Raw genomic sequence first — 24,694 nt, 5'->3', positions numbered from 1 at the left:
GCCCACATAATTATATCTATGGAGGAACTTTGAATGTCTTTGAACTTCCTAGAGTTAGTTTAACGTTGGACCAGAAACTAGCTAGCTAGCTAGCTAACAAGCTTGTGTGTTCAGCGCGGCACCCAAATTAAAAACACGTCTTACCTTTTAGTAGTTAATAAATCCAATGTGAAAAGTGATAACTATAGTATCCGTAACTAGAATTGAATACATTAATATATTCCTCTTTAAAAGTAAAAAAAATATCTCCCTAATTTCTGAATCACGCTTGTAACATCAGCTTTTGGAGGGTGCAGGTTGTCTACACATGCACACACACTGGCAAAGATTTTCAGCTGGCAGGCAGACACAGAAAATAGGTGCCTTGTTATGTTCTTTTGTGGGACTGAAAAAAATGCCTGGAACGTAAAATAATGTTATTAAACGGTTCCCATTATTTAAAAATAATGGTTCCGTTCCGGAACAGTATAGCTAGATCACTTTAGTTTGCGGTTCTGATTCTGTTCCTCGAAAAATGTCAACCAGTTTTTGATTCTGTTCCCTGAACTGGTTCCAACCCCTGGTCTTTAGTGGTGATTCTGAACAATTTTAGCCTGAGATGATGCTCACCATTATGGAGAGCAGAGTGCAGATGAGTGTGATGGAGGGAGAGACGGAGGGGAGGATGGAGTGCTGGAACTCCTGCACCAATCCACCAGTCATTGAGGCTTTGGGAAGCTTTGCCACATCCAACAGCTTCAGACGCACACCTGAGAAACACACCAGCCATTAAACCCCTGTTAAATCCCCTCAAATACCTTCAAACCGGTAATATTATTCCATGAATCGGTGACTCTCCAGCCCATAATAAATACAAATACTCTCCAGCCAATTAATAGGCTACTTTCTAGCAATCCAACATTTTCTCTGACAACCCCCTATTGAATTTGGCCTTTACTACTATATCCCATTGAAACACATTCATAAATGTAAAAAAATAGCATCCACATTTTTTTCCCTAAGAAACAAGTTATTGCAGTGGCTAGGAGATATAAGAAAGCTCAATAAAATATATGTATTTTTTTTTTAACAGTATTTTACCTCTTTTTTTGGTTAAGCACAAAACTACTTCCATTCATTTTTTAAAACTGGTACCGGTTACTTTCAGACGAGTCCCCTTTCCACAGTGGGGTCACATTAGTTTGTAGCCCAAACGGTTTGGATGCTACAAACAGAAGTTGGCACATCGACGGTACCAGATGAGTACCCTGACACTTGTGGGGGTCGCAGAGCAAAATGGAGACCCCCATTGTGTTCGTGAGTCATAACACTACAGACGTTTTTGTGAGAAGACCGATTTTCGAGATGTCTCATGGTCTGACCTTTCACCGCAGATGCGGTGCGACATCTGAAGTTCGACATCGGCAGATGTGCTGGATTGAGATGCATCCAATGCAAAACATATCTCTATCTTAAACTGACTGATAAAATATATATTACTTAGATTGATGCACAGGTGTGTCAATCGACTCTAGGGGGTTAAATCATAATGCATAAGATTATATGGACAGGGAGGACCTGATCCTAGATCAGCACTCCTACTCTGAGGCACTTTGTGAATACGGGACCATACTGAAGTCATAGAGAGAGTAAACAGTGCCTTACCCAGCACAGACAGAGCTTTATCCACCATGTTGTAGAGGGCCCAGACGTTAGGGGCCCAGTAGGCGTGGCACAGGCCCCTCTTAAAGGGAAAGAGTCTGGAAAGGACCTGGGGGAGCTGGCCCTGAGAGAGAGAAAATAAAATGAAGGCAGACTGTAGCTCAGATAGATCCTGGTCAACCGTGGGGGCAACAGCATACACAACAGTATCATCGCATACAAGTGCAGGTGACAACTTTTTACAGACAAGTCAATATTGTTAAAGTAAACAGTCAAAAATACAGGACCCAGAATCAACCGCTGTGGGACACCTTTCGTAATATCCAGGAAACCTGATTTAACACCATCAGTATATAGAACTCAATATGCATCTGTCAAGTCATTTTTAAACCAGTTACATGCAGCCTGGTCTAGGCCAATTGAGGAAAGCTTCTGAATTAGCAGTGAGTGATCAACAGTATCAAAAGCATTTGACAGGTCAATGAAGAGGGCAGCACAATGTTGACTTTTAATTAACCATAATTTATAACTAGGGATGCAGCAGAGATCTGGCTGAGAATGAATTAAGGATTCTAATATTTTAGCTAGGCAAGAAAGTTTAGAAATAGGGCAACAATTATTAAGTCGCTCTGGATAAGAGCGTCTGCTAAATGACTTAAATGTAATGTAAATGTAGGTCACAAGGGTCACCATCTTTGTGAAGGGGGCTTACATAGGCCGCCTTCCAAACCTTGGGGATAGTACCAGATATAATCTGCAAAATATGGGTTAATGATTCAGCAATCAGGGGGGCAGAGAGCTGCAGCAAAAATATAAGGGGTCGAATTAGCTTCCAGAAAACTACATTTTCAAAAAACAGACCAAAATAAATCAGTTTTAAACTATTTCAAGTTTTATATTGAAAGTCAGTGTTTTTTCTTTTTCTTCAATAGAGTAAGAAAGGGTGTGAAACTATGGTTTTTCGTCACACAACATATTTTAGTATGATTTCATCGAATGACAATAAAAGTGCAATGCTATTTGGCTAGCAGCCACACACTACATGACCAAAAGTATAAGGACACCTGCTCGTCGAACATCTCAAAAAAAGGGCTACGGTTTCCCTTCACCGGAACTAAGGGGCCTATTCCGAACTATGAAAAACAGCCCAAGACCATTATTACTCCTCCACCAAAAACTTTACAGTTGGCACTATGCATTCGGGTAGGTGGAGTGCCAGATGGTGAAGCGTGATTCAACACTCCAAAGAATGCGTTTTCACTGCTCCAGAGTCCAATGGCGCGAGCTTTACACCACTCCAACCGACGCTCGTCATTGCACATGGGGTTATTTTAGGGCTGCTCAGCCATGGAAACCAATTTCCTGAATCTCCAGATGAACAGTTATTGTGCTGACGTTGCTTCCAGAGGAAGTTTGGAACTGTAGTGAGTGTTGTAACCGAGGAGAGGATTGTTAAACGCTACACACTTCAGCGGTCCCCTTCTGTGAGCTTGTGTGGCCTACCACTTCGCGGCTGAGCCGTCGTTGCTTCTACTTTCCACTTCACAATAACAAAACTTACAGTTGACCGGGGCAGCTCTAGCAGGGCAGAAATTTTATGAACTGACTTGTTGGAAAGGTGGCATCCTATGACAATGCCACGTTGGAAGTCAATGAGCTCTTCAGTAAGGCCATTCTACTGCCAATACAAGTAGAGACTCAGAGCTAGAAAATGGTATATCATACACTACAGTTAAGAAACAAAGGGAAAGTAATTCTTTGAACGTTGATAAACTTGTAACCCCACTTTTGAGAAAATGGCCCTTGAATGTTTTGGTACGTCTATCGACATGTCTGTATACAGTTGTCGCAGTGACATCATGAACGTCATCATGAACATAATTGGCATAACTAGTGTATTTTAACACCAATAAACCCACCCGTTTGAAAATGAATTTAGTATATGTCAATCTAGCAAACCAGGCAAATAAAAGCAACTTCATAAAATAAAAAATAGTTTCTAGCTTGTTAGCTAGCTAGCTAGTGTTAAGTTTAAGGCTACCGAGTGGCGCAGCGGTCTAAGGCACTGCATCTCAGTGCTTGAGGTGTCACTACAGACCCTGGTTCTATCCCGGGCTGTATCACAACCGGCTGAGATTGGGAGTCCCATAGGGCGGTGCACAATTGGCCCAGCGATGTCCGGGTTAGGGGAGGGATTGGCTGGGGTAGGCCGTCATTGTAAAATAACAATTTGTTCTTAACTGACTTGCCTAGTTAAATAAAAGGCTAAATAAAGTAAGCAGGCTAGCCAGTTCAAATAATGAACATATCATATAGCTGACAATGTCTTAACGTTAGCTAATTTGTATTCATTATTACAGGAAAATAAACTCACAACAAGATAATTATTTACAAGTTAAATGGCAAGCTAATTACAGAAAAAAGCTTACGGTTGTGAGTGACTAAATAAACCTGGGCATTCCACTGGAGAATTTTACAACTTGGACACTGTCTCATTGACCTAACTTCATATCCTTTATTATTATTTTTTTGCCCCAATTTTGATCGTCTCTTTGCTGCAACTCCCCAACGGGCACAGGAGGAGAAGGTTGAGTCATGCGTCCTCCAAAACATTTTACGCCAAACCACGCTTCTTAATACCCGTCCATTTAACCCGCAAGCCAGCCGCACCAATGTGTCGGAGGAAACACTGTTCAACTTATACCGGAAGCCACTTTACCCGGAAGCCAGCCGCACCAATGTGTCGGAGGAAACACTTTTCTGACAACCGAAGTCAGCCTGTAGGCGCTTGGCCCGCCACAAGGAGTGGCTAGAGCGCGATGAGCCAAGTAAAGTCCCCCCGGCCAAACCCTCCCCTAACCCGGACGACGCTGTGCCAATTGTGCGCCGCCCTATGGGACTCACAATCATGTCCGATTGTGACACAGCCTGGGAACGAACCTGGATCTATAGTGACGCCTCTAGCACTGCGAAGCAGTGTCTTAGATCGCTGCACCACTTGTGAGGCCCCTAACTTTATATCCTAATTTGACATCGGCGCAGGTCATGTTGTTCTTCACATTACCGTCTCTGGTAAACACACACAACATCAAACCAACTAGGTTCAATGTTAGCTAGCTAGCTAACATTAGGTTTAAACTAGCAAGGCAAATGGATCTGAGATACAAATAACATTACTACATAGACCATACACGTAATGTTAGCTAGCGAGTAAGTCAGCTAACGTTAGCTAGCTAGCTAACAGTATGCTTTAACTTGCAATGAAAACCACTTCCTGATCAAATTAGAAACTTATAATATCTGAAAATGTAGCAAGCTAGACTCTCTTACCTATATACATAAATGAACGCTTCTCCCTCGCTGTCACGGATGCCATGGTTGCCCTTAGTTTGAGGATGTTATTCGGAGACAGGTGTTTTATACAAAATCATTCTGTGTTCTCTTTTCGACTCCCTGTGCATTTGCAATGAGACGCCTGAATTTTCTCCATCTCCTTAGCTATCATACTCTGCTTCCATCGGGCATTCCACTGATTTCAAAACTCGGTCCTCCAGAAAGTGGAGTGCACTTTTGCAGTTTTTCATAATATCTTACAAAAAAGTTGAGTTAGAAAGGATTATCTACACATATTGGGCAGCTCATGCTATAGACAGAAGCGTGCTACATGGCAGACCAATCCGAAATCATCTCTTGGCATGTCCAGCCCATCCATTATCTCAGCCAATCATGGCTAGCGGGAAGGTTCCTGTCTTTTTCCGTGGGTAAAACAACTACGCTCGTAAATTAACAATTGTATTCGTATTTACAGGTGGCATACAAATTTGTTATTAAGGCACATGTAAGTTCACATATTCCAGAAGGCATTTCTGCCCAAAAATGCATTTTAATGAAATGCCTCTCTTGTGAACTAATGACACGCGACATACGCCTAGTTTCCTGAAATGAGTCACATTTTAGATGTGCATTTACAAAATGCAGCAAGTGTTTTATCTTTCCTTTTCTGGGTGAAAAATGCCAAATCGTGCATTAATGCGATCCTGACAGAGGTAAACATAAACATAAATGGTATCTACATCAGCATGCTCTGCTAGAATTCTGCTGTTGTACTGACAGAGTACCTACTGTACCATAGCAATGAACGGACCAAAGGACAGGGCGCCGACAGAGATCACGATAGATCCCAGAGCTACCAGACGAACAGGACTGAAACTGCTCCATCTCACAGAGCCATCTGAAGGAAACACACAACAGAGAGGAACAGAGTGAATAAACTGTCTGGTTGGATATAAAATCTTTGATCAGTGAGTTTATTACAATCATATTATCTTATTATTCAGAATCAAATTCATTTGAGATGTCATCAACCTGTATTCACGCTTACTCTTACCCAGGTAACATCTCTGGTGTTTCTCCTGAAAATGTTCCTTTTCTGTTTTTCACCCAACAGCTAACTCTTGAGTTACCCTGTGTAACCTGCTAGCTCTGGTGTTATCTCTGTTACCTGTGTTGTCCTTGGTGAAGCAGTAACTCCGCAGCAGGAAGATCCCGTAGGCAGGAGCAATGTACAGGTAGATATGTTTCAGGTTCAGGAGAACAGTGAAGAGCAACGCCCCCTCCAGGTGTCTGCCCTGCTCAACCAGAAATAATGTCATAAAATAGCTTCAAATGTCTGTATGAAAAGACAGTAATCCGCTTATTAAAAAAATCCAGACGGATTACCAAGACGGGTACTCAGAGCATGCACTAACCAGGTGGCAAGTGTCTTCACTGACATTTTCAACCTTTCCCCGACCCAGTCTGTCATACTTAGATTTTTCAAGCAGACCACCATAGTCCCTCTGCCCAAGAATGCCAAGGGAACCTCTCTAAATGACTATCGTCCCATAGCACTCACATCTGTAGCCATGAAATGCACTCCAAGCTCATCACTAAGTTAAGGACCCTGGGACTGAACAACTCCCTCTACAAATGGATCCTGTCTTCCGGACAGGTACCCCCAGGTGGTGAGGGTAGGCAACAACACATCCGCCATGCTGACCCTCAACAAGGGGGCCCCTTTAGGGGTGCGTTCTAAGTCCCCTCCTGTACTCCCTGTTCACCCACGACTGCAACACCATCATTAAGTTTACCGACGACATGACGGTGGAAGGCCTGATCACCGACGATGATGAGACAGACTATAGGTAGCAGGTCAGAGACCTCACAGTGTGGTGTCAGGACAACAACCTCTCCCACAATGTAAGCAAGACAAAGAAGCTGATCATCCTCAACTAACCGGTGCCCCCGCACATTGACTCTGCACCGGAACCCCCCCTGAAAATATTGTTATTTTTAACTGCTCCTCCTTAATTACTTGTTACTTTTATCTCTTATTCTTATCCATGTTTTTTGAAACAACACTGTTGGTTAGGGGCTTGTAAGTAAGCATTTCACTGTACGGTCTACACCTGTTGTATTCGGTGCATGTGACTAATACAATTTGATTTGGTCTACAGGAAACAACGGGCCGAGGACGCCCCTATTCACATCAACGAGGCTGTAGTGGAGCGGTTCGAGTGCTTTAAGTTCCTCGGTGTATACATCACTAAGGACCTATTATGGTCCAAACACACCAACACAGTCGTGAAGAGGGCACGACAACACCTCTTCCCCCTCAGGAGGCTGAAGATGATCAGATTATCAAAAAGTTCCACTTTTAGCACATTGACTGGTTGCATCACCGCTTGGTATGGTAACTGCTTGGCATCTGACCGTAAGGCACTACAGAGGGTAGTGTGTACGGCCCAGTACATCCCTTGGGCCGAGCTCCCTGCCATTTATACTAGGCGGTGTCAGAGGAAGGCCCAAAAAACTGTCAAAGACTCCAGCCACCTAAAGACCGCTCTCTCTGCTACCGAATGGTAAGCGGTACCGGAGCGCCAAATCTGGGACCAAAAGGCTCCTGAACAGCTTCTACCCCCAAGCCATAAGACTACTGAACAGTTCATCCAATGGCCACCCGGAGTATTTGTATTGACCTTTTTTTGTTGCACAGACTCTCTTGGAACGGCTCTATGCACACTCACTGAACTCTACCCACACATACTTCACTGCCATCTAACACACACACACTGCTGCTACTCTGTTGAGCTATCCTGATTGCCTAGTCCCTTTTACCCCTACCTGCAGTGCATTCAAAAAGTATTCACACCCTTTGACTTTTCCCACATTTTTGTTGTGTTACAAAGTGGGATTCAGATGGATTTAATTGTCCTTTTTTGCTCAATTATCTACACAAAATACTCTCGAATATCAAAGTGGAAGAATTCTAACATTTGTAAAAAAAAATAAAAAAAATAAACATAATGAAAAATAAAACATTAATATATCTTGATTAGATAAGAATTCAACCCCCTGAGTCAATACATGTTAGAATCACCTTTGGCAGCTATTACAGCTGTGAGTCTTTCATTTGCCCATTATTCTTTAAATTCTTTAAGCTCTGGCAAGACCAATTCCAGATTGTGCGATAGATTTTCTAGCAGATTTAGGATGACCATCCTACCCATGCTAGACTACGGAGCCGTAATTTATAGATCGGCAGGTAACGGTGCTCTCGAGCGGCTAGATGTTATATACCATTCAGCCATCAGATTTGCCACCAATACTCTTTATAGGACACATCACTGCACTCTATACTCGGTAAAATGGTCATACCTGATGCAAGACCCACTGGTTGATGCTTATTTATAAACCCTCTTAGTCCTTACTTCCCCCCCATCTGAGATACTTACTGCAACCCTCATCCTCCACATACAACTCCCATTCTGCCAGTCTCATTCTGTTAAAGGTCTCCAAAGCACATTCCTGGATCGCTCCTCTTTTCAGTTCCCTGCGGCAAGCGACTGGAACGAGCTGCAAAAAACACTCAAACTGGATCGTCTTAACTCCATCTCTTTATTCAAAGACTCAATCATGGACACTCTTAGTGACAGTTGTGGCTGCTTCGTGTGATGTATTGTTGTCACTACCTTCTTGCCCTTTGTACTGTTGTCTGTGCCCAATAATTTGTACCATGTTTTGTGCTGCTACCATGTTGTGCTGCTGCCATGTGCTGCTACCATGTTATTGTCATGTTGTGTTCCTACCATACTGTTTTTTCACGTGTTGCTGCCTTGTTATGTTGTTGTCTTAGGTCTCTCTTTATGTAGTGTTGTGGTGTTTCTCTTGTCGTGATGTGTTTTGTCCTATATTTTTATTTTTCATTTTTAATCCCAGCAGGAGACCTTTTTCCTTTTGGTAGGCCGTCATTGTAAATAAGAATTTGATCTTAACTGACTTGTCTAGTTAAAAAAAAAGGTTTATTTTTATTTTTTTAAAGAACAAGTCAAAACTGTAACTCGGCTACTCCGGAACATTAATATTTTCTTGTCTTCTCTCACCAATTTCGTGGTATCCAATTGGTAGGACAGTCTTGTCCCATCGCTGCAAATCCCGTACGGACTCGGGAGAGGCGAAGGTCGAAAGCCATGCGTCCTCCGAAACACAACCCAGCCAAGGTGCACTTCTTCTTGACACAATGCTGCTTTAAAAAAAAAACGTACACCTGGCGACCGGCGTGCAATGCACCCGGCCTGCTACAGGAGTCGCTAGAGCGCGATGGGAAAAGAACATCCCTGCCGGCCAAATGTGTGCCGCCCCATGGGCCTCCCCGTCGCGGTCGGCTGCGAAAGAGCTTGGACTCCAACCAGGATCTCTAGTGACACAGCTAGCACTGCGATGTAGTGCCTTAGACCACTGCACCACTTATATTTTCTTCTTGGTAAGCAACTCCAGTGTAGATTTGGCTTTGTGTTTTAGGTTATTGTCCTGCTGAAAGGTGAATTCAGCAGGACAGTGTCCGGTGGAATATTTTTATTCTGTACAGGCTTCCTTCTTTTAGTATTTTGGAGTAACGACAATGTTGTTGATCCATCCTCAGTTTTCTCCTATTACAGACATTAAACTCTGTAAGTGTTTTAAAGTCACTATTGGCCTTTCACCACAGTGAAATCCCTGAGCGGTTTCCTTCCTCTCCGGCAACTGAGTTAGGAAGGCCGCATTTATCTTTGGAGTTAATGGGTGTGCTGATACACCAGCCAAAGTGTAATTAATAACATCATCACGCTCAAAGGGAAATTAAATGTCAGCTTTTTTTTTTTTTTTTACCCATCTACCAATAGATGCACTTCTTTGCGAGGCATTGGAAAACCTCCCTGGTATTTGTGGTTGAATCGGTGTTTGAAATTCACTGTTCGATTGAGGGGCCTTACGGATAATTGTATGTGTGGGGTACAAAGATGAGGTAGTCAATAAAAAATTGTTAAACACTATTAATGCACACAGACTTGTTAAGCAAATTGACTCCTTTGCCATAACAAAGGGGTTGAGTACTTATTGACTCAAGACATTTCAGCCTTTCATTTTTAATCAATATTTTTAAATTTCGAAAAACATAATTCCACTTTGACATAGGATATTGTGTGTAGACCAGCGACCAACAAATCTCAATTTAATCCATTTTTAATTCAGGCTGTAACACAAAAAATGTGGAAAAAGTCAAAGGGTGTGAATACTTTCTGAAGGCACTGTACATATTACTTCAACTACTTCGTACCCCTGCACATTGACTCGGTACCGGTCCTCCTATTTGGCCTCGTTATTGTTATATTTTTGTGACATTTTTTCAGACTTTTTAACTCTGCATTGTTGGGACAGTAAGCATAAGTAAGCATTTCACGGTAAAGTCTACACCTCTTGTATTCGGTGCATGTGACAAATACAATATTATTTGATCAATACTACATTCAAATGAAGAACAAAATGGCATAACCATTCATGTTTCTTAAACTTATCTAAATAAAGGATCTTAACTTTGCACATGATTCAGCATGGTTGAGTTAAGCAGGAATCATTGGTGTTGTGGAGAAGGGTGGTTGGGTAGGTACAGTACCTGTAAATGTCTTGCCACTGATAGCAGTAGTATTCCAAACAGGAATCCATTGTACTGGAAATGAATGTCTGGATGGAAACACTAAGGACTTGAGAGACTTGCTGGTTAATAATTTTTCTAGCGTTAGTTTCTCTAGACTGCTTAGTTACAGCTCTATAGAGTTGAATTGCCATAATGAACTAGGTCATGTAAGCTCATTGACCTTGTCAACACAGTTGGGTCATGTTCATTAGGGCAGTTGGTGGTCTTACCTTTTGACCTGATAATGATCCTTGTGGATCAAAAAGTAAATTAAGGTGGTAATTGGGAGCATATTCAGTGTGCAGGCTTTTCTCTTCTTTTCATGTTCATAAGGGCACACCGTTTTAAAACATGAGTTTTATATGAATTTCTTATTGGACAGGTCTCTGTAATCCTTCCATGTTTCAGTGTGTTTTCTTTCATATTGGAGACCTAAAGAACACAACCCAGGTCTCAGAGTAGTGAGTGAAGGATACGGTCAACGATGAGGAGGCCAAAGTTCCACAAAAGCAGAGCTGCCAGGATGAAAAATGGATGCCCCAGGAGGTCCTTGGAACCCTTCTCTTCTCTCACACTTCTACAGCATCTGGAGGAAGAGAGAAAAACAGTGGTTATAAATGGGGGACTGAAACACACTGTACAGTATATACAAAACACAAAAAATAAACATTAACAAATAAAATCCTTAAAGAGACAGTGCAGTCAAAAACATGATTTTCCTGTGTGTTAAATATATTTCCACACTATTAGGTTGGAATAATACTATACAATTGTGAAAATGATGCCCTTTTAGTGTAAGAGCTGTTTGAAAAGGACCTGAAATTTCAGCTTGTTGGGTGGGGTTTTGCTATAAATTATCAGACCAATAACAAAGTGTGCCCTCCTCTCTGCCAATAATGTACAGTTATGAATATAACTACTGTTCCCTGAATGAGGGAACAAGGTATAACATACTATGGGGAGTCAACGACCAATCACATTCACCTGAAGAAAACTAAAACACACCCAATGGGCTAATAAATGCAGAGCCTGCCCTTGCAAGCCCTGCCTTCCTAGATATAACATCAGCACTCCCCATTACTTTCCTCAATTCAGTACTGCTCTTCAGCAAGCCCAAACCACCCGACAGTGCGATAATGCACCCCCCCCCCCCCCCCGGAAAGTATATCCGCACCCACGTTGAGAGATCCGGAGGGTATGTCACCCTGAGCGATTGGAAATGCGCACTGCGCCCTAAGAGCAGATAATGGGTTAGGAGAGAGACTGCCTGTTGATGTACGCCACCGACGTCGTGCTCACCCTGCGGGAGACTAACCGGGCCATGGGAACCCCCTGCGACAACAATGAGTCAACGCACTCAGGCGCGACTAGGATACCTTGAGCAACTGATGGCAATGGCGAGATGCGTCCAGATGTGTATCTACAGTGCCTTCAGAAAGTATTCACACCCTTTGACTTTTCCAACATTTTGTTGTGTTACAAAGTGGGATCAAAATGGTTTAATTGTTTATTTTTTTGTTAACGATCTACACAAAATACTCGAACGTCAAAGTGGATTTTATTTTTTTGAATTGTTAAGAAATTATGAAAAATACTACTATATCTTGATTATGTAAGCATGTAAGTACATGTTTGAATTACCTTTAGCCGCGATTACAGCTATGAGTCTTTCTGGGTAAGTCTCTAAGAGTATTCCACATCTGGATTGGGCAACATTTGCCCATTATTCTTTTTTTTTTTTATTCAAGCTGTCATATTGGTTGTTGATCATTGCTAGACAACCATTTTCAAGTCTTGCCATAGAATTTAAACCAGATTGAAGTCAAAACTGTAACTCAGCCACTCAGGAACATTCACTGTCTTCTTGGTAAGCAACTCCAGTGTAGATTTGACCTTGTGTTTTATATTATTGCCCTGCTGAAAGGTGAATTTATCTCCCAGTGCCTGGTGGAAAGCAGACTGAACCAGATTTTCTTCTAGGCTTTTTCCTGTGCTAAACTCCATTCCGTTTCTTTTTTATCCTGAAAAACTCCACAGTCCCTAATGATTACAAGCATACAGATAACATGATGCAGCCACCACTATGCTTGAAAATATGGAGAGTGGTACTCAATGATGTGTTGTATTTTCCCCAAACATAACACTTTGTATTCAGGACAAAAACTTTTGCAGCATTAATTTAGTGACTTGTTGCAAACGGGATGGAAGACAGTATCTGATGGATCATTTGTATTCTGTACAGACTTCCTTCTTTTCACTCTGTCAATTAGGTTAGCATTGTGGAGTAACTGCAGTTGTTGATCCATCCTCAGTTCTCCCCTATTCCAGCCATAAAACTGTTTTAAAGTCACCATTGGCCTCATGGTGAAATCCCTGAGCTGTTTCATTTACATTTACATTTAAGTCATTTAGCAGACGCTCTTATCCAGAGCGACTTACAAATTGGTGCGTTCACCTTAAGACATCCAGTGGAACAGCCACTTTACAATAGTGCATCTAAATCTTTTAAGGGGGGTGAGAAGGATTACTTTATCCTATCCTAGGTATTCCTGAAAGAGGTGGGGTTTCAGGTGTCTCCGGAAGGTGGTGATTGACTCCGCTGTCCTGGCGTCGTGAGGGAGTTTGTTCCACCATTGGGGGGCCAGAGCAGCGAACAGTTTTGACTGGGCTGCGCGGGAACTGTACTTCCTCAGTGGTAGGGAGGCGAGCAGGCCAGAGGTGGATGAACGCAGTGCCCTTGTTTGGGTGTAGGGCCTGATCAGAGCCTGGAGGTACTGAGGTGCCGTTCCCCTCACAGCTCCGTAGGCAAGCACCATGGTCTTGTAGCGGATGCGAGCTTCAACTGGAAGCCAGTTTCCTTCCTCTCCGGCAACTGAGTTAGGATGGATGCATGTATCGTTGTCGTGACTGGGCGTATTGATACACCATCCAAAGTGTAATTAATAACTTCACCATGCTCAAAGGGATATTCAATGTCTGCTTTTATTTTTACCCATCTACCAATAGGTGTCCTTCTTTATGAGGCATTGGAGAACCTCCCTGGTCTTTGTGGTTGAATGTGTGTTTGATATTCACTGCTTGACTAAGGGACCTTACAGATTGTATGTGTGGGGGTACAGAGATGAGGTAGTCCTGACAAAATCATGTTAAACACTATAATTGCACACAGAGTGAGTCCATGCAACTTGCGTTCAGCAAATTTGTAAAAATGTATAAAAACACTACTCCACTTTGACGCCATGGGGTACTTTGTGCAGGCCAGTGACAAAACATCTACATCTAAGGCTGTAACACAACAAAATGTGGAATAAGTCAAAAGTGTGAATACTTTGTGAAGGCACTGTATGTAAACCAATTGCTGGGACGCACCGACTGTACTAGCCACCGAAGTGTGAGCATTTTGAACTTGCACTCCTTGAGGTGCTTATCCAAACCACGCTTTTCCAGGATGGGACACAGCAATCCATTGCTGTTTGGAACTCGGAAATACAGGTTGTACCAACCGCTCTGTGCTTCCGACATGGGAACCACCCGAATAGCCCGCTTCCAAAGAGAGGAAATCTTCTCTCTCAAAACAGGCGATAAGACACACCCACGGTGACGCCTTGAATGCCCGCCACTGTGTGGAGCATGTGGTCAACCACCTACGAGACTGCATGGACTCCATAGTTGAGACAAATCAAATTGTATTTGTCACATACACGTGTTTAGCAGATGTTATTGAGGATGTAGCGAAATGCTTGTGCTTCTAGTTCTGACAGGGCAGCAATATCTAAAAAGTAATATCTAACAATTTCACAAATCTAAGTAAACAAATGGAATAAAGAAAATATAAATATATGGACGGGCAATGTCAGAGACTAAGATACAGTAGATATAATAGAATACAGTACATACATATGAGATGAGTAATGCAAGATAAGTAAAAATTATTGAAGTGATTTTTTAAAGTGACTGACTAGTGTTCCATTTATTAAAGTGGCTAATGATTTCAAGTAAACTCAGCAAAAATAGAAACGTCCCTTTTTCAGGACCAAAGAAAGATAATTCATAAAAATCCAAATAACTTCACAGACCTTCATTCGAAACACGGTTTCCCATGCTTGTTCAATGAACCATAAACAATTAATGAACATGCACCTGTGGAACGGTCGTTAAGACACTAACAGCTTACAGACGGTATGCAATTAGGGTCAGTTATGAAAACTTAGGACACTAAAAGAGGCCTTTCTACTGACTCTGAAAAACACCAAAAGAAAGATGCCCAGGGTCCCTGCTCATCTGTGTGAATGTGCCTTAGGCATAATGCAAGGAGGCATGAGGACTGCAGATGTGGCCAGGGCAATAAATTGCAATGTCCGTACTGTGAGACGCCTAAGACAGCGCTACAGGGAGACAGGATGGACAGCTGATCGTCCTCGCAGTGGCAGACCACGTGTAACAACACCTGCACAGGAATGGTACATCCGAACATCACATCTGCGGGACAGGTACAGGATGGCAACAACAACTGCCCGAGTTACACCAGGAACGCACAATCCCTCCATCAGTGCTCAGACTGTACACAATAGGCTGAGAGGCTGGACTGAGAGCTTGTAGGTCTGTTGTAAAGGCAGGTCCTCACCAGACATCACTGGCAACAACGTCGCCTATGGGCGCAAACCCATAGTCGCTGGACCAGACAGGACTGGCAAAAAAAGTGCTCTTCACTGACGAGTCGAGTCGCGTTTTTTTGGTCGGATTCATTTATCATCGAAGGAAAAAACGTTTCACCGAGGCCTGTACTCTGGAGCAGGATCGATTTGGAGGTGGAGGGTCCATCATGGTCTGGGGCGGTGTGTCACAGTATCATCGGACTGAGCTTGTTGTCATGGCAGGCAATATAAACGCTGTGCGTTACAGGGAAGACATCTTCCTCCCTTATGTGGTACCCTTCCTGCAGACTCATCCTGACATGACCCTCCAGCAGTATGCCACCAACCATACTGCTCGTTCTGTGCGTGATTTCCTGCAAGACAGGAATGTCAGTGTTCTGCCATGGCCAGCGAAGAGCCTGGATCTCAATCTCATTGTGCACGTCTGGGACCTGTTGGATCGAAGAGTGAGGGCTAGGGCCATTCCCCCCAGAAATGTCCGGGAACTTGCAGGTGCCTTGGCGGAAGAGTGGGGTAACATCTCACAGCAAGAACTGGCATATCTGGTGCAGTCCATGAGGAGATGCACTGCAGAACTTAATGCAGCTGGTGGCCACATCAGATACTGACTGTTACTTTTGACACCCCCCCCTCCTTTGTTCAGGGACACATTATTTAATTTCTGTTAGTCAAGTCTGAGGATGTCTCAGTTGTTGAATCTTGTTATGTTCATACAAATATTTACACATGTTAAGTTTGCTGAAAATAAACACAGTTGACAGTGATAGGAAGTTTATTTTTTTGCTGAGTTTAATGTGTATGTACGCTGCTGCCTCTCTGTGCAATCCTTTGGCGAAATTGGTTTGCCCAAAACACATTCCCCCCGCTCCGGTAGGCTATTTATGACACTGGTCCACTGAAACCAGCCGTGCTCTTTTCGGAAGCGAACGACTAAGATTACCCTCCGAGATGAGGTGGCTAGCTTAACTTCCCATACCGGCATGCAAACTAGACACGCCCCCTATAAAACAGTTCCACTTTCATGCAACTTGGCTGAAAGTGAGTTATTCCAGGTAAAAATAAATTGAAAGAGAGTCAAGCTCTACTGCAGCCATCACAGGTTGTAAAACTTTAGGAGGAAAGCCATAGCGCCGGGTTGCTGCTCTGCAAGCCCAGCGCGATAGCCGTGGCATATATATAAAGCTGCCGGAGCTAGCTCATCCATCTCTTTCTCAGAACCAGTCAGGAACCAGTCAGAGATACAGTACCACATCCTTTCCAGAATGCAGTTCCCGAAAACCTTCAGGGATGCAGAGATTCCAAGTCTCTCGCATGACAGGCGGGGAACAAATCCGAACTGTCTACGGCAGCCCTGAGGCCGCCGTAACACCGTTCTTTTCAAAGAGATGCCCTTCTCCAGTAAACCTTCCTAAGAAGTCAGCATAAAACAGTCTGAACTCAGCCGGTGACACCGGTCACACGAGCTGGTCCGAGCCAAGGCAGCCTGAGGGTGTTTCCACCCCCGGCAAACAGGACAGCACTTGTTAGTATCTTTACATTTTCATTGTGAAACCACATGCCCTATGGCATGGACGGAGGTTCAAATCTGACTGGTTAGCCTTTTTGAACTTACTCTTACCACTGGTCAACTTAATCAAGCAAGGAAACGGTGGCTACACAAGCAGAGCAGAAGAGGTAGGCTTTTGGCAAACACAAATCCTACCCAAGCAAAGAAGCATTAGCTACACAAGCCGAGAAGTAGTTAGTTTTTAGCAAACACAAACGATACCAACACCCAAAACACGCAACATTTAGGGGGACAAGTACTCTCTCCCCACTAACAGACTCCCAAGTCGGAGCAGAATCCAGTAGTCTTGAAAAATTGTGTGTCACGTGTATGGGGTCAATTTTACGCCATATGAATTGAATTCAAAATCAAATAAATTGTGAACGTGAAAAATAAAGTTGAATGTAACCATTATATTTTCGAGGACGGGTGGATGTTGAAATCAAAAACCAAACAATTGAAAGCAAAATGTATAGAATTGGAAACAAAAATAAGACATCAAAACCAAAACTTGTAAACAAATCATTTTAAAGCGAGTGCAAAAATAATGATTAAAACATATATTTGAAAACGAATGCAAAAAAAAAATTTGGGTTAAACTTTCCCAGCAACCAATCCTATTGAATACATTTTGCCTGCATACACTACCTTTTGGTTTTGCTTCTCGTATCTTTGCTATCAATGTCTGTTTCTTCGCTTTCACTACCAGTCTTTTCGATTGCGAGTTTTGGCATTATTTTCCCGTGGAGGGCGGGGTTTAGAGGGAGGCGTAGACAATGAGTCTCCATTGGTCAGCTAGTTTTGGAGTGACGGTTCGTCTTAACCCAATCAATGAACATTGATAGACAGACTTTTTTGTATCGCCTACTTAAGTAGACGGTCTGACATCACCTTGTTTTAGGGTTTTTGCTAACATACTTCAAAATTGTCAGTCACGGGTCAATAATGTAAGGATATTAGAAGCATGTCTATCTAATACATTTAATGACAAACCATCTAACTACTTAGGTAAACATATGAATTACCTGTTGCACAACGTTCGGCGCAGGTGTATTGCGAACCAGTTACCAACACCTGCGCCGAACGTTGTGAAACAGGTAATTCATATGTTTACCTAAGTAGTTAGATGGTTTTTCATTAGATTTTTCTCCACGACCTGATCCACCCACATATAATTGTCCCGAGAGCCGATCGTTTACCCGCCAAATAACATTAATTTATTAGGCTATTCCAGAATCAAATAGGCTATAGACTGCAAAAATAGCCTACATTTATTTAGTAGGCTATTGTCTACTCAAACATTTACCAGCCACACATGTTTAAGCTTTATATGGCCTGCGTATGGTTTAAATGATGGAACGCCTGAAGTAATGTAATAATTAACTCAATTATTGTAAACAAATATCTGCTTGCAATTTTGCAGGCTGTGTATTCATCTACCGGGTTGTTGTCCTCCTTGTCCACAATGACTTAAAAATCCTTCCAAACTGGGGATTTCACTTGTACAGCACTTGATTCCACGATGGTGTATCTCACCATCATAACCTTTTTTTTATTTCTCCTTAAATTAGCCATTCACTTGAGGTGAGTGTGGAAAAATAAACTTTTTGCTAGTCTTCACAAGGTTTTCACACTGTTGCTGGTATTTTGGCCCATTCCTCCATGGAGATCTCCTCTAGAGCAGTGATGTTTTGTAAATGTAAATGTAAATGTTTTGGGGCTGTTGCTGGGCAACACGGACTTTCAACTCCCTCCAAAGATTTTCTATGGGGTTGGGATCTGGAGACTGGCTAGGCCACTCCAGGACCTTGAAATGCTTCTTACGAAGCCACTCCTTCATTGCCCGGGCGGTGTATTTTTGGGATCATTTTCATGCTGAAAGACCCAGCCACGTTTCATCTTCAATGCCCTTGCTGATGGAAGGAGGTTTTCACTCAAAATCTCACGATACATGGCCGCATTCTTTCCTTTACATGGATCAGTCCTCCTGGTCCCTTTGCAGAAAAACAGCCCCAATGCAAGATGTTTCCACCACCATGCTTCACAGTAGGTATGGTGTTCTTTGGATGCAACTCAGCATTCTTTGTCCTCCAAACACAACGAGTTGAGTTTTTACCAAAAAGTTATATTTTGGTTTCATCTGACCATATGACATTCTCCCAATCTTCTTCTGGATCATCCAAATGCTCTCTAGCAAACTTCAGACGGGCCTGGACACGTCTGGCACTGCAGGATTTGAGTCCCTGGCGGCGTAGTGTGTTACTGATGGTAGGCTTTGTTACTTTGGTCCCAGCTCTCTGCAGGTCATTCACTAGGTACCCCCGTGTGGTTCTTGGATTTTTGCTCACCGTTCTTGTCAAAATGATCACCCCACGGGATGAGATCTTGCGTGGAGCCCCAGATCGAGGGAGATTATCAGTGGTCTTGTATGTCTTCCATTTCCTAATAATTGCTCCCACAGTTGATTTCTTCAAACCAAGCTGCTTACCTATTGCAGATTCAGTCTTCTCAGCCTGGTGCAGGTCTACAATTTTGTTTCTGGTGTCCTTTGACAGCTCTTTGGTCTTGGCCATAGTGGAGTTTGGAGTGTGACTGTTTGAGGTTGTGGACAGGTGTCTTTTATACTGATAACAAGTTCAAAAAGGTGCTATTAATACAGGTAACGAGTGGAGGACAGAGGAGCCTCTTATAGAAGAAGTTACAGGTCTGTGAGAGCCAGAAATCTTGCTTGTTTGTAGGTGACCAAATACTTATTTTCGACCATAATTTGCAAATTAATTAATTAAAGATCCTACAATGTGATTTTCTGGATTTTTTTCTCATTTTGTCTGTCATAGTTGAAGTGTACCTATGATGAAAATTACAGGCCTCTCTCATCTTTTTAAGTGGGAGAACTTGCACAATTGGTGGCTGACTAAATAAACTGCTCAAAAAAATAAAGGGAACACTTAAACAACACAATGTAACTCCAAGTCAATCACACTTCTGTGAAATCAAACTGTCTACTTAGGAAGCAACACTGATTGACAATAAATGTAACATGCTGTTGTGCAAATTGAATAGACAACGGGTGGAAATTATAGGCAATTAGCAAGACACCCCCAATAAAGGAGTGGTTCTGCAGGTGGTGACCACAGACCACTTCTCAGTTCCTATGCTTCCTGGCTGATGTTTTGGTCACTTTTGAATGCTGGCGGTGCTTTCACTCAGTGGTAGCATGAGACGGAGTCTACAACCCACACAATTGGCTCAGGTAGTGCAGCTCATCCAGGATGGCACATCAATGCGAGCTGTGGCAAGAAGGTGTGCTGTGTCTGTCAGCGTAGTGTCCAGAGCATGGAGGCGCTACCAGCAGACAGGCCAGTACATCAGGAGACGTGGAGGAGGCCGTAGGAGGGCAACAACCCAGCAGCAGGACCGCTACCTCCGCCTTTGTGCAAGGAGGAGCACTGCCAGAGCCCTGCAAAATGGCCTCCAGCAGGCCACAAATGTGCATGTGTCTGCTCAAACGGTCAGAAACAGACTCCATGAGGGTGGTATGAGGGCCGGACGTCCACAGGTGGGGGTTGTGCTTACAGCCCAACACCGTGCAGGACGTTTTTAATTTGCCAGGGAATACCAAGATTGGCAAATTCGCCACTGGCGCCCTGTGCTCTTCACAGATGAAAGCAGGTTCACACTGAGCATGTGACAGTCTGAAGACGCCGTGGAGAACGTTCTGCTGCCTGCAAAATCCTCCAGCATGACCGGTTTGGCGGTGGGTCAGTCATGGTGTGGGCTGGCATTTCTTTGGGGGGGGGCCGCACAGCTCTCCATGTGCTCGCCAGAGGTAGCCTGACTGCCATTAGGTACCGAGATGAGATCCTCAGACCCCTTGTGAGACCATATGCTGGTGCGGTTGGCCCTGGGTTCCTCCTAATGCAAGACAATGCTAGACCTCATGTGGCTGGAGTGTGTGAGCAGTTCCTGCAAGAGGAAGGCATTGATGCTATGGACTGGCCCGCCCGTTCCCCAGACCTGAATCCAATTGAGCACATCTGGGACATCATGTCTCGCTCCATCCACCAACGCCACGTTGCACCACAGACTGTCCAGGAGTTGGCAGATGCTTTAGTCCAGGTCTGGGAGGAGATCCCTCAGGAGACCATCCGCCACCTCATCAGGAGCATGCCCAGGCGTTGTAGGGAGGTCATACAGGCACGTGGAGGCCACACACACTACTGAGCCTCATTTTGACTTGTTTTAAGGACATTACATCAAATTTGGATCAGCCTGTAGTGTGGTTTCCACTTTAATTTTGAGTGTGACTCCAAATCCAGACCTCCATGGGTTGATAAATGTGATTTCCATTGATAATTTGTGTCATTTTATTGTCAGCACATTCAACTATGTAAAGAAAAAATTATTTAATAAGAATATTTCATTCATTTAGATCTAGGATGTGTTATTTTAGTGTTCCCTTTATTTTTTTTAACAGTGGACTTTTTTGTCCCACTGTAAGCTCCGCGGGTGGACATATTAGGAATGTTTCAGAACCACACAAATAGGCACGTGGAGGCCACACACACTACTGAGCCTCATTTTGACTTGTTTTAAGGACATTACATCAAATTTGGATCAGCCTGTAGTGTGGTTTCCACTTTAATTTTGAGTGTGACTCCAAATCCAGACCTCCATGGGTTGATAAATGTGATTTCCATTGATAATTTGTGTCATTTTATTGTCAGCACATTCAACTATGTAAAGAAAAAATTATTTAATAAGAATATTTCATTCATTTAGATCTAGGATGTGTTATTTTAGTGTTCCCTTTATTTTTTTGAACAGTGGACTTTTTTGTCCCACTGTAAGCTCCGCGGGTGGACATATTAGGAATGTTTCAGAACCACACAAATAGCCAACTTAATGGACAGTTCCCTGCTCCACTCTCTGGCTGGGTGGCTGGTAGCCTAGGCCATATCTGCCTCACCGCTCACATAGCCTAATGGAAAACACAACAAGCTCCTGAGTTTGTAAAATAATAATATTATCTTCATTTAAAATATTTCCGACCTGCAATATAATTGTTCTGAATCGCGAGCCGACCAGCGAGTTGAAAGAATGTTTTCATTCCACCTGCCAGCTGATTTATTTGCAGCTCAACCACAGGAAAATCATGTGTATCCAACCCAATGCAGGACTCTACCTCAATCAGACAGTCCAGACTGTCTGATTGTCCCAGACAGTCCTATCAAAATTATTGCCTTTTAAAATATTTTCTGCTAAGAAGTAATTTTTGACCATTTCAATTGTAAACAATCACAGAAGGCACTTAATTGTTACCCAGAAATAATAAACACAGCTGCATTATACCTTAAAAGTCTGAATATGATGACCAATGCAGTACATGTCTATTTATGATACTTTAAGACTTAAGGCATCCTCCATGCATAAAACATATTTATTTGCATTTCTTTAGCTTCTTCCTTTCCCCTGGAGAAAACACTCACTCTTTGACAGCGTAAATGAAGACTATGTCCGTCACGATGACAGAGAGCCTCTGGAAAAGGATGGTAGCAGGACTGGTGTAGATGAGATTCTGCACCACCAGCATCTCCTTGTCAAAATGCTGAGCCACGTGGGACAGGCTATACTCAAACCAGGCAAACAAAGGAGGGTAGTCCAGGGTCCACTCTGAGGTGTTCTACACAGAAAGATAAAAACACAGTCATAAACATTTGTATTCGATAGGTAAAATTTGACTTCCGACAGGCAATGCTCCCTCTATTTTGTGGGGGCAGTCAGCAAATTTCAGGTCTGATGAGCGCAAACTTGAACATTGTGAAAATTCTGTGCATCTTCCAGCGTGCGTTTACCTTGACCACTGAAGCTATACCCACTTTAAGTTACAGTTTCAGAAAGTAGTCATGTAGGCTACTGGGGATTATCATAATATAGGCCTACCAGAGTGGCCTACCATCAGAAACAATAGAGAAAATGCATTCCATTCCATAGCATGGAAATAGCTGTTCTATCATTCAGCCTACAGTGGCCAATGTGTGGTGTTCAATGTAGGCCTACATTCCATGAAACTTTTGAAAAAAAAACCTGCAGGGCTTGACATTAACCTGTTTATCCACTTGTCCTTCAGACAAGGAGGTGATTGAAAATGTTGTTGTGTTGTTTGATTCAAGTAACCACTTTATAAAATGCATTATTCCCATACCATTATTACAGTGAATCAGACAAATGATGCTACCCTCTGCCTATTGGCTACTTAGCTTATTCATGCCTGTCTCAAAATACAACACTGCCCCTTTAAGACAAAAAAAAAGCTCTTTACCCAACTCGCTTTTCAAAGATGTCTAGAAATGTACACATGTTGTGCTCTTGTAAGAAGCAATCACACCCCCATTGCTTACTACAAATTATCTATAACTGGGATAATAACTTACTAACTAGCAAAGGATATGAACAAATGTGCACACGTATGCAGCTCTTGCTTTGATCTCAAAACAAACTAATATACTCACGACCACTTATGCAGTAAACACATTCCAGTTCAAAGTGAATGGCACAGATGCATTATGGCAATGGTCTATTTGCATATAGGCCTGAGTCATGCCCGTCAATGCTATAGAATCCTACTCCAAAGCGTTCTGCCTACAACTAAATCTCTTGCTTAGTTCGTTTTGCACAGTTTCGGTATGTTGCATTATGTTTAAAGTCTGAGCATGATGAACAATGTTGTACATGTCTATTTATGAGAAAGTGGCTAATATTGCGTTGATTCCACCACTGCCTACATGTACATGTTACGTCAATTACCTCGACTAACCTGTGCCCCGCACATTGACTCTGTACCGATTCAATTACAATTCCCACAGTAAAGGGAAACGTTGGTTGTCTTAACTAAGGGGTTCAATCTCATGCTTCTTCTATGCGATGGCTGATATATATATTTTTGCGATGGCTGATATTTAGAGGGAACATTGCCGACAGGTGGCGTCACTCCTACGCGACGCTCTTCCCTCAATCTCTGTTTGATTTCGTCACTCTATCTGGTAAAATAATGATTTCGCTATAGGATTTGTAGCTAGAAATAGCAATTAAGGGGTGAGTGACACACTTTTATACATGCATAATATATGATTTGTATGTACGCATGCATGTACAAACCTCATGGTACCATTTTGACACAGGAAGGCTGTGAGTGATGGCGAGCCAGTTCCTGTGAACCTCAAAGTCTGTGGAATGACTGAAATATCCAGAAAACACCGTCATAGTCAACAACACAACACAATGTACCTCTGTTTAAAAAAAACGTTACACAGATAGTTAGTTATAGGACAGTGTAGTTAGGAGTTTTGATGCTCTTATGACATTTTCCTGATGAGAATAAATGCCCTAACCACTTATTTATAGTTAGTTTATAGTTATGTGTATAAACGTGTATGGTTGAATAACTTTTTCAATACAGTGGCAAAGCTGCCAATGCAGTTATCAAGCTAGCGCTAGCTAGCGACACAACTAATCAACGAAGTGGAACAAATACGATACCTTGAAATATGCATGTTTAGAAATCTATTATAAATTATTTGAATGTTTCACTTACTATGCGTTTATCAAAATACATTTCAGGAAAGAAACGCCGAGTGCTAATGCAGGAAACCAACTCCAGTCGTCTGCTCTGGGCGTCGCCATGACACTTTTTTGGGGGGGTTTGTAAAAATAAACTTTATTGAGATGTACAGTATCGGTAGGCTCTGTTACGCGGTCCTCCCCGCAATAACATTGTCAAATTAGCACATTCAATTATACAAACAAAGCAAAAGTCCAGTAGAAATATTGAATTGTTAGCTAGATATGGACCGTCACCGT

At 42.7% G+C, this 24,694-nt stretch overlaps 1 protein-coding gene across 3 annotated transcripts in view; it reads right to left on the bottom strand.

Moving 5' to 3' along the window:
- The window catches only part of alg8 (ALG8 alpha-1,3-glucosyltransferase), a 34,995-nt gene extending 10,312 nt beyond the window's left edge, over positions 1-24,683 (bottom strand). The window contains exons 1-10 of one of the 3 annotated variants that reach the window (XM_065008102.1): positions 24,429-24,683; positions 23,993-24,071; positions 22,324-22,517; positions 11,110-11,219; positions 10,613-10,680; positions 8,415-8,535; positions 6,143-6,269; positions 5,764-5,872; positions 1,645-1,765; positions 610-749 (exon numbers count right to left, since the gene is read on the bottom strand). In XM_065008102.1, the coding sequence (XP_064864174.1) occupies positions 610-749; positions 1,645-1,765; positions 5,764-5,872; positions 6,143-6,269; positions 8,415-8,535; positions 10,613-10,680; positions 11,110-11,219; positions 22,324-22,517; positions 23,993-24,071; positions 24,429-24,517 (1,158 nt within the window). In that variant the 5' untranslated portion in view covers positions 24,518-24,683. Of the gene's footprint in view, positions 1-609; positions 750-1,644; positions 1,766-5,763; positions 5,873-6,142; positions 6,270-8,414; positions 8,536-10,612; positions 10,681-11,109; positions 11,220-22,323; positions 22,518-23,641; positions 23,742-23,992; positions 24,072-24,428 lie in introns of those variants that run through there. The other 2 variants (XM_029629915.2, XM_065008103.1) reach the window with 2 other exon arrangements.
- Positions 24,684-24,694: the final 11 nt, after the last annotated feature.

The sequence above is a fragment of the Oncorhynchus nerka genome, linkage group LG23 (genome assembly GCF_034236695.1).
Source record: "Oncorhynchus nerka isolate Pitt River linkage group LG23, Oner_Uvic_2.0, whole genome shotgun sequence".
In the NCBI taxonomy this organism is placed as follows: Eukaryota; Metazoa; Chordata; class Actinopteri; order Salmoniformes; family Salmonidae; genus Oncorhynchus; species Oncorhynchus nerka.
Note: the sequence above shows the minus strand (reverse complement) of the source record. Positions and strands in the feature narration are given on the sequence as shown.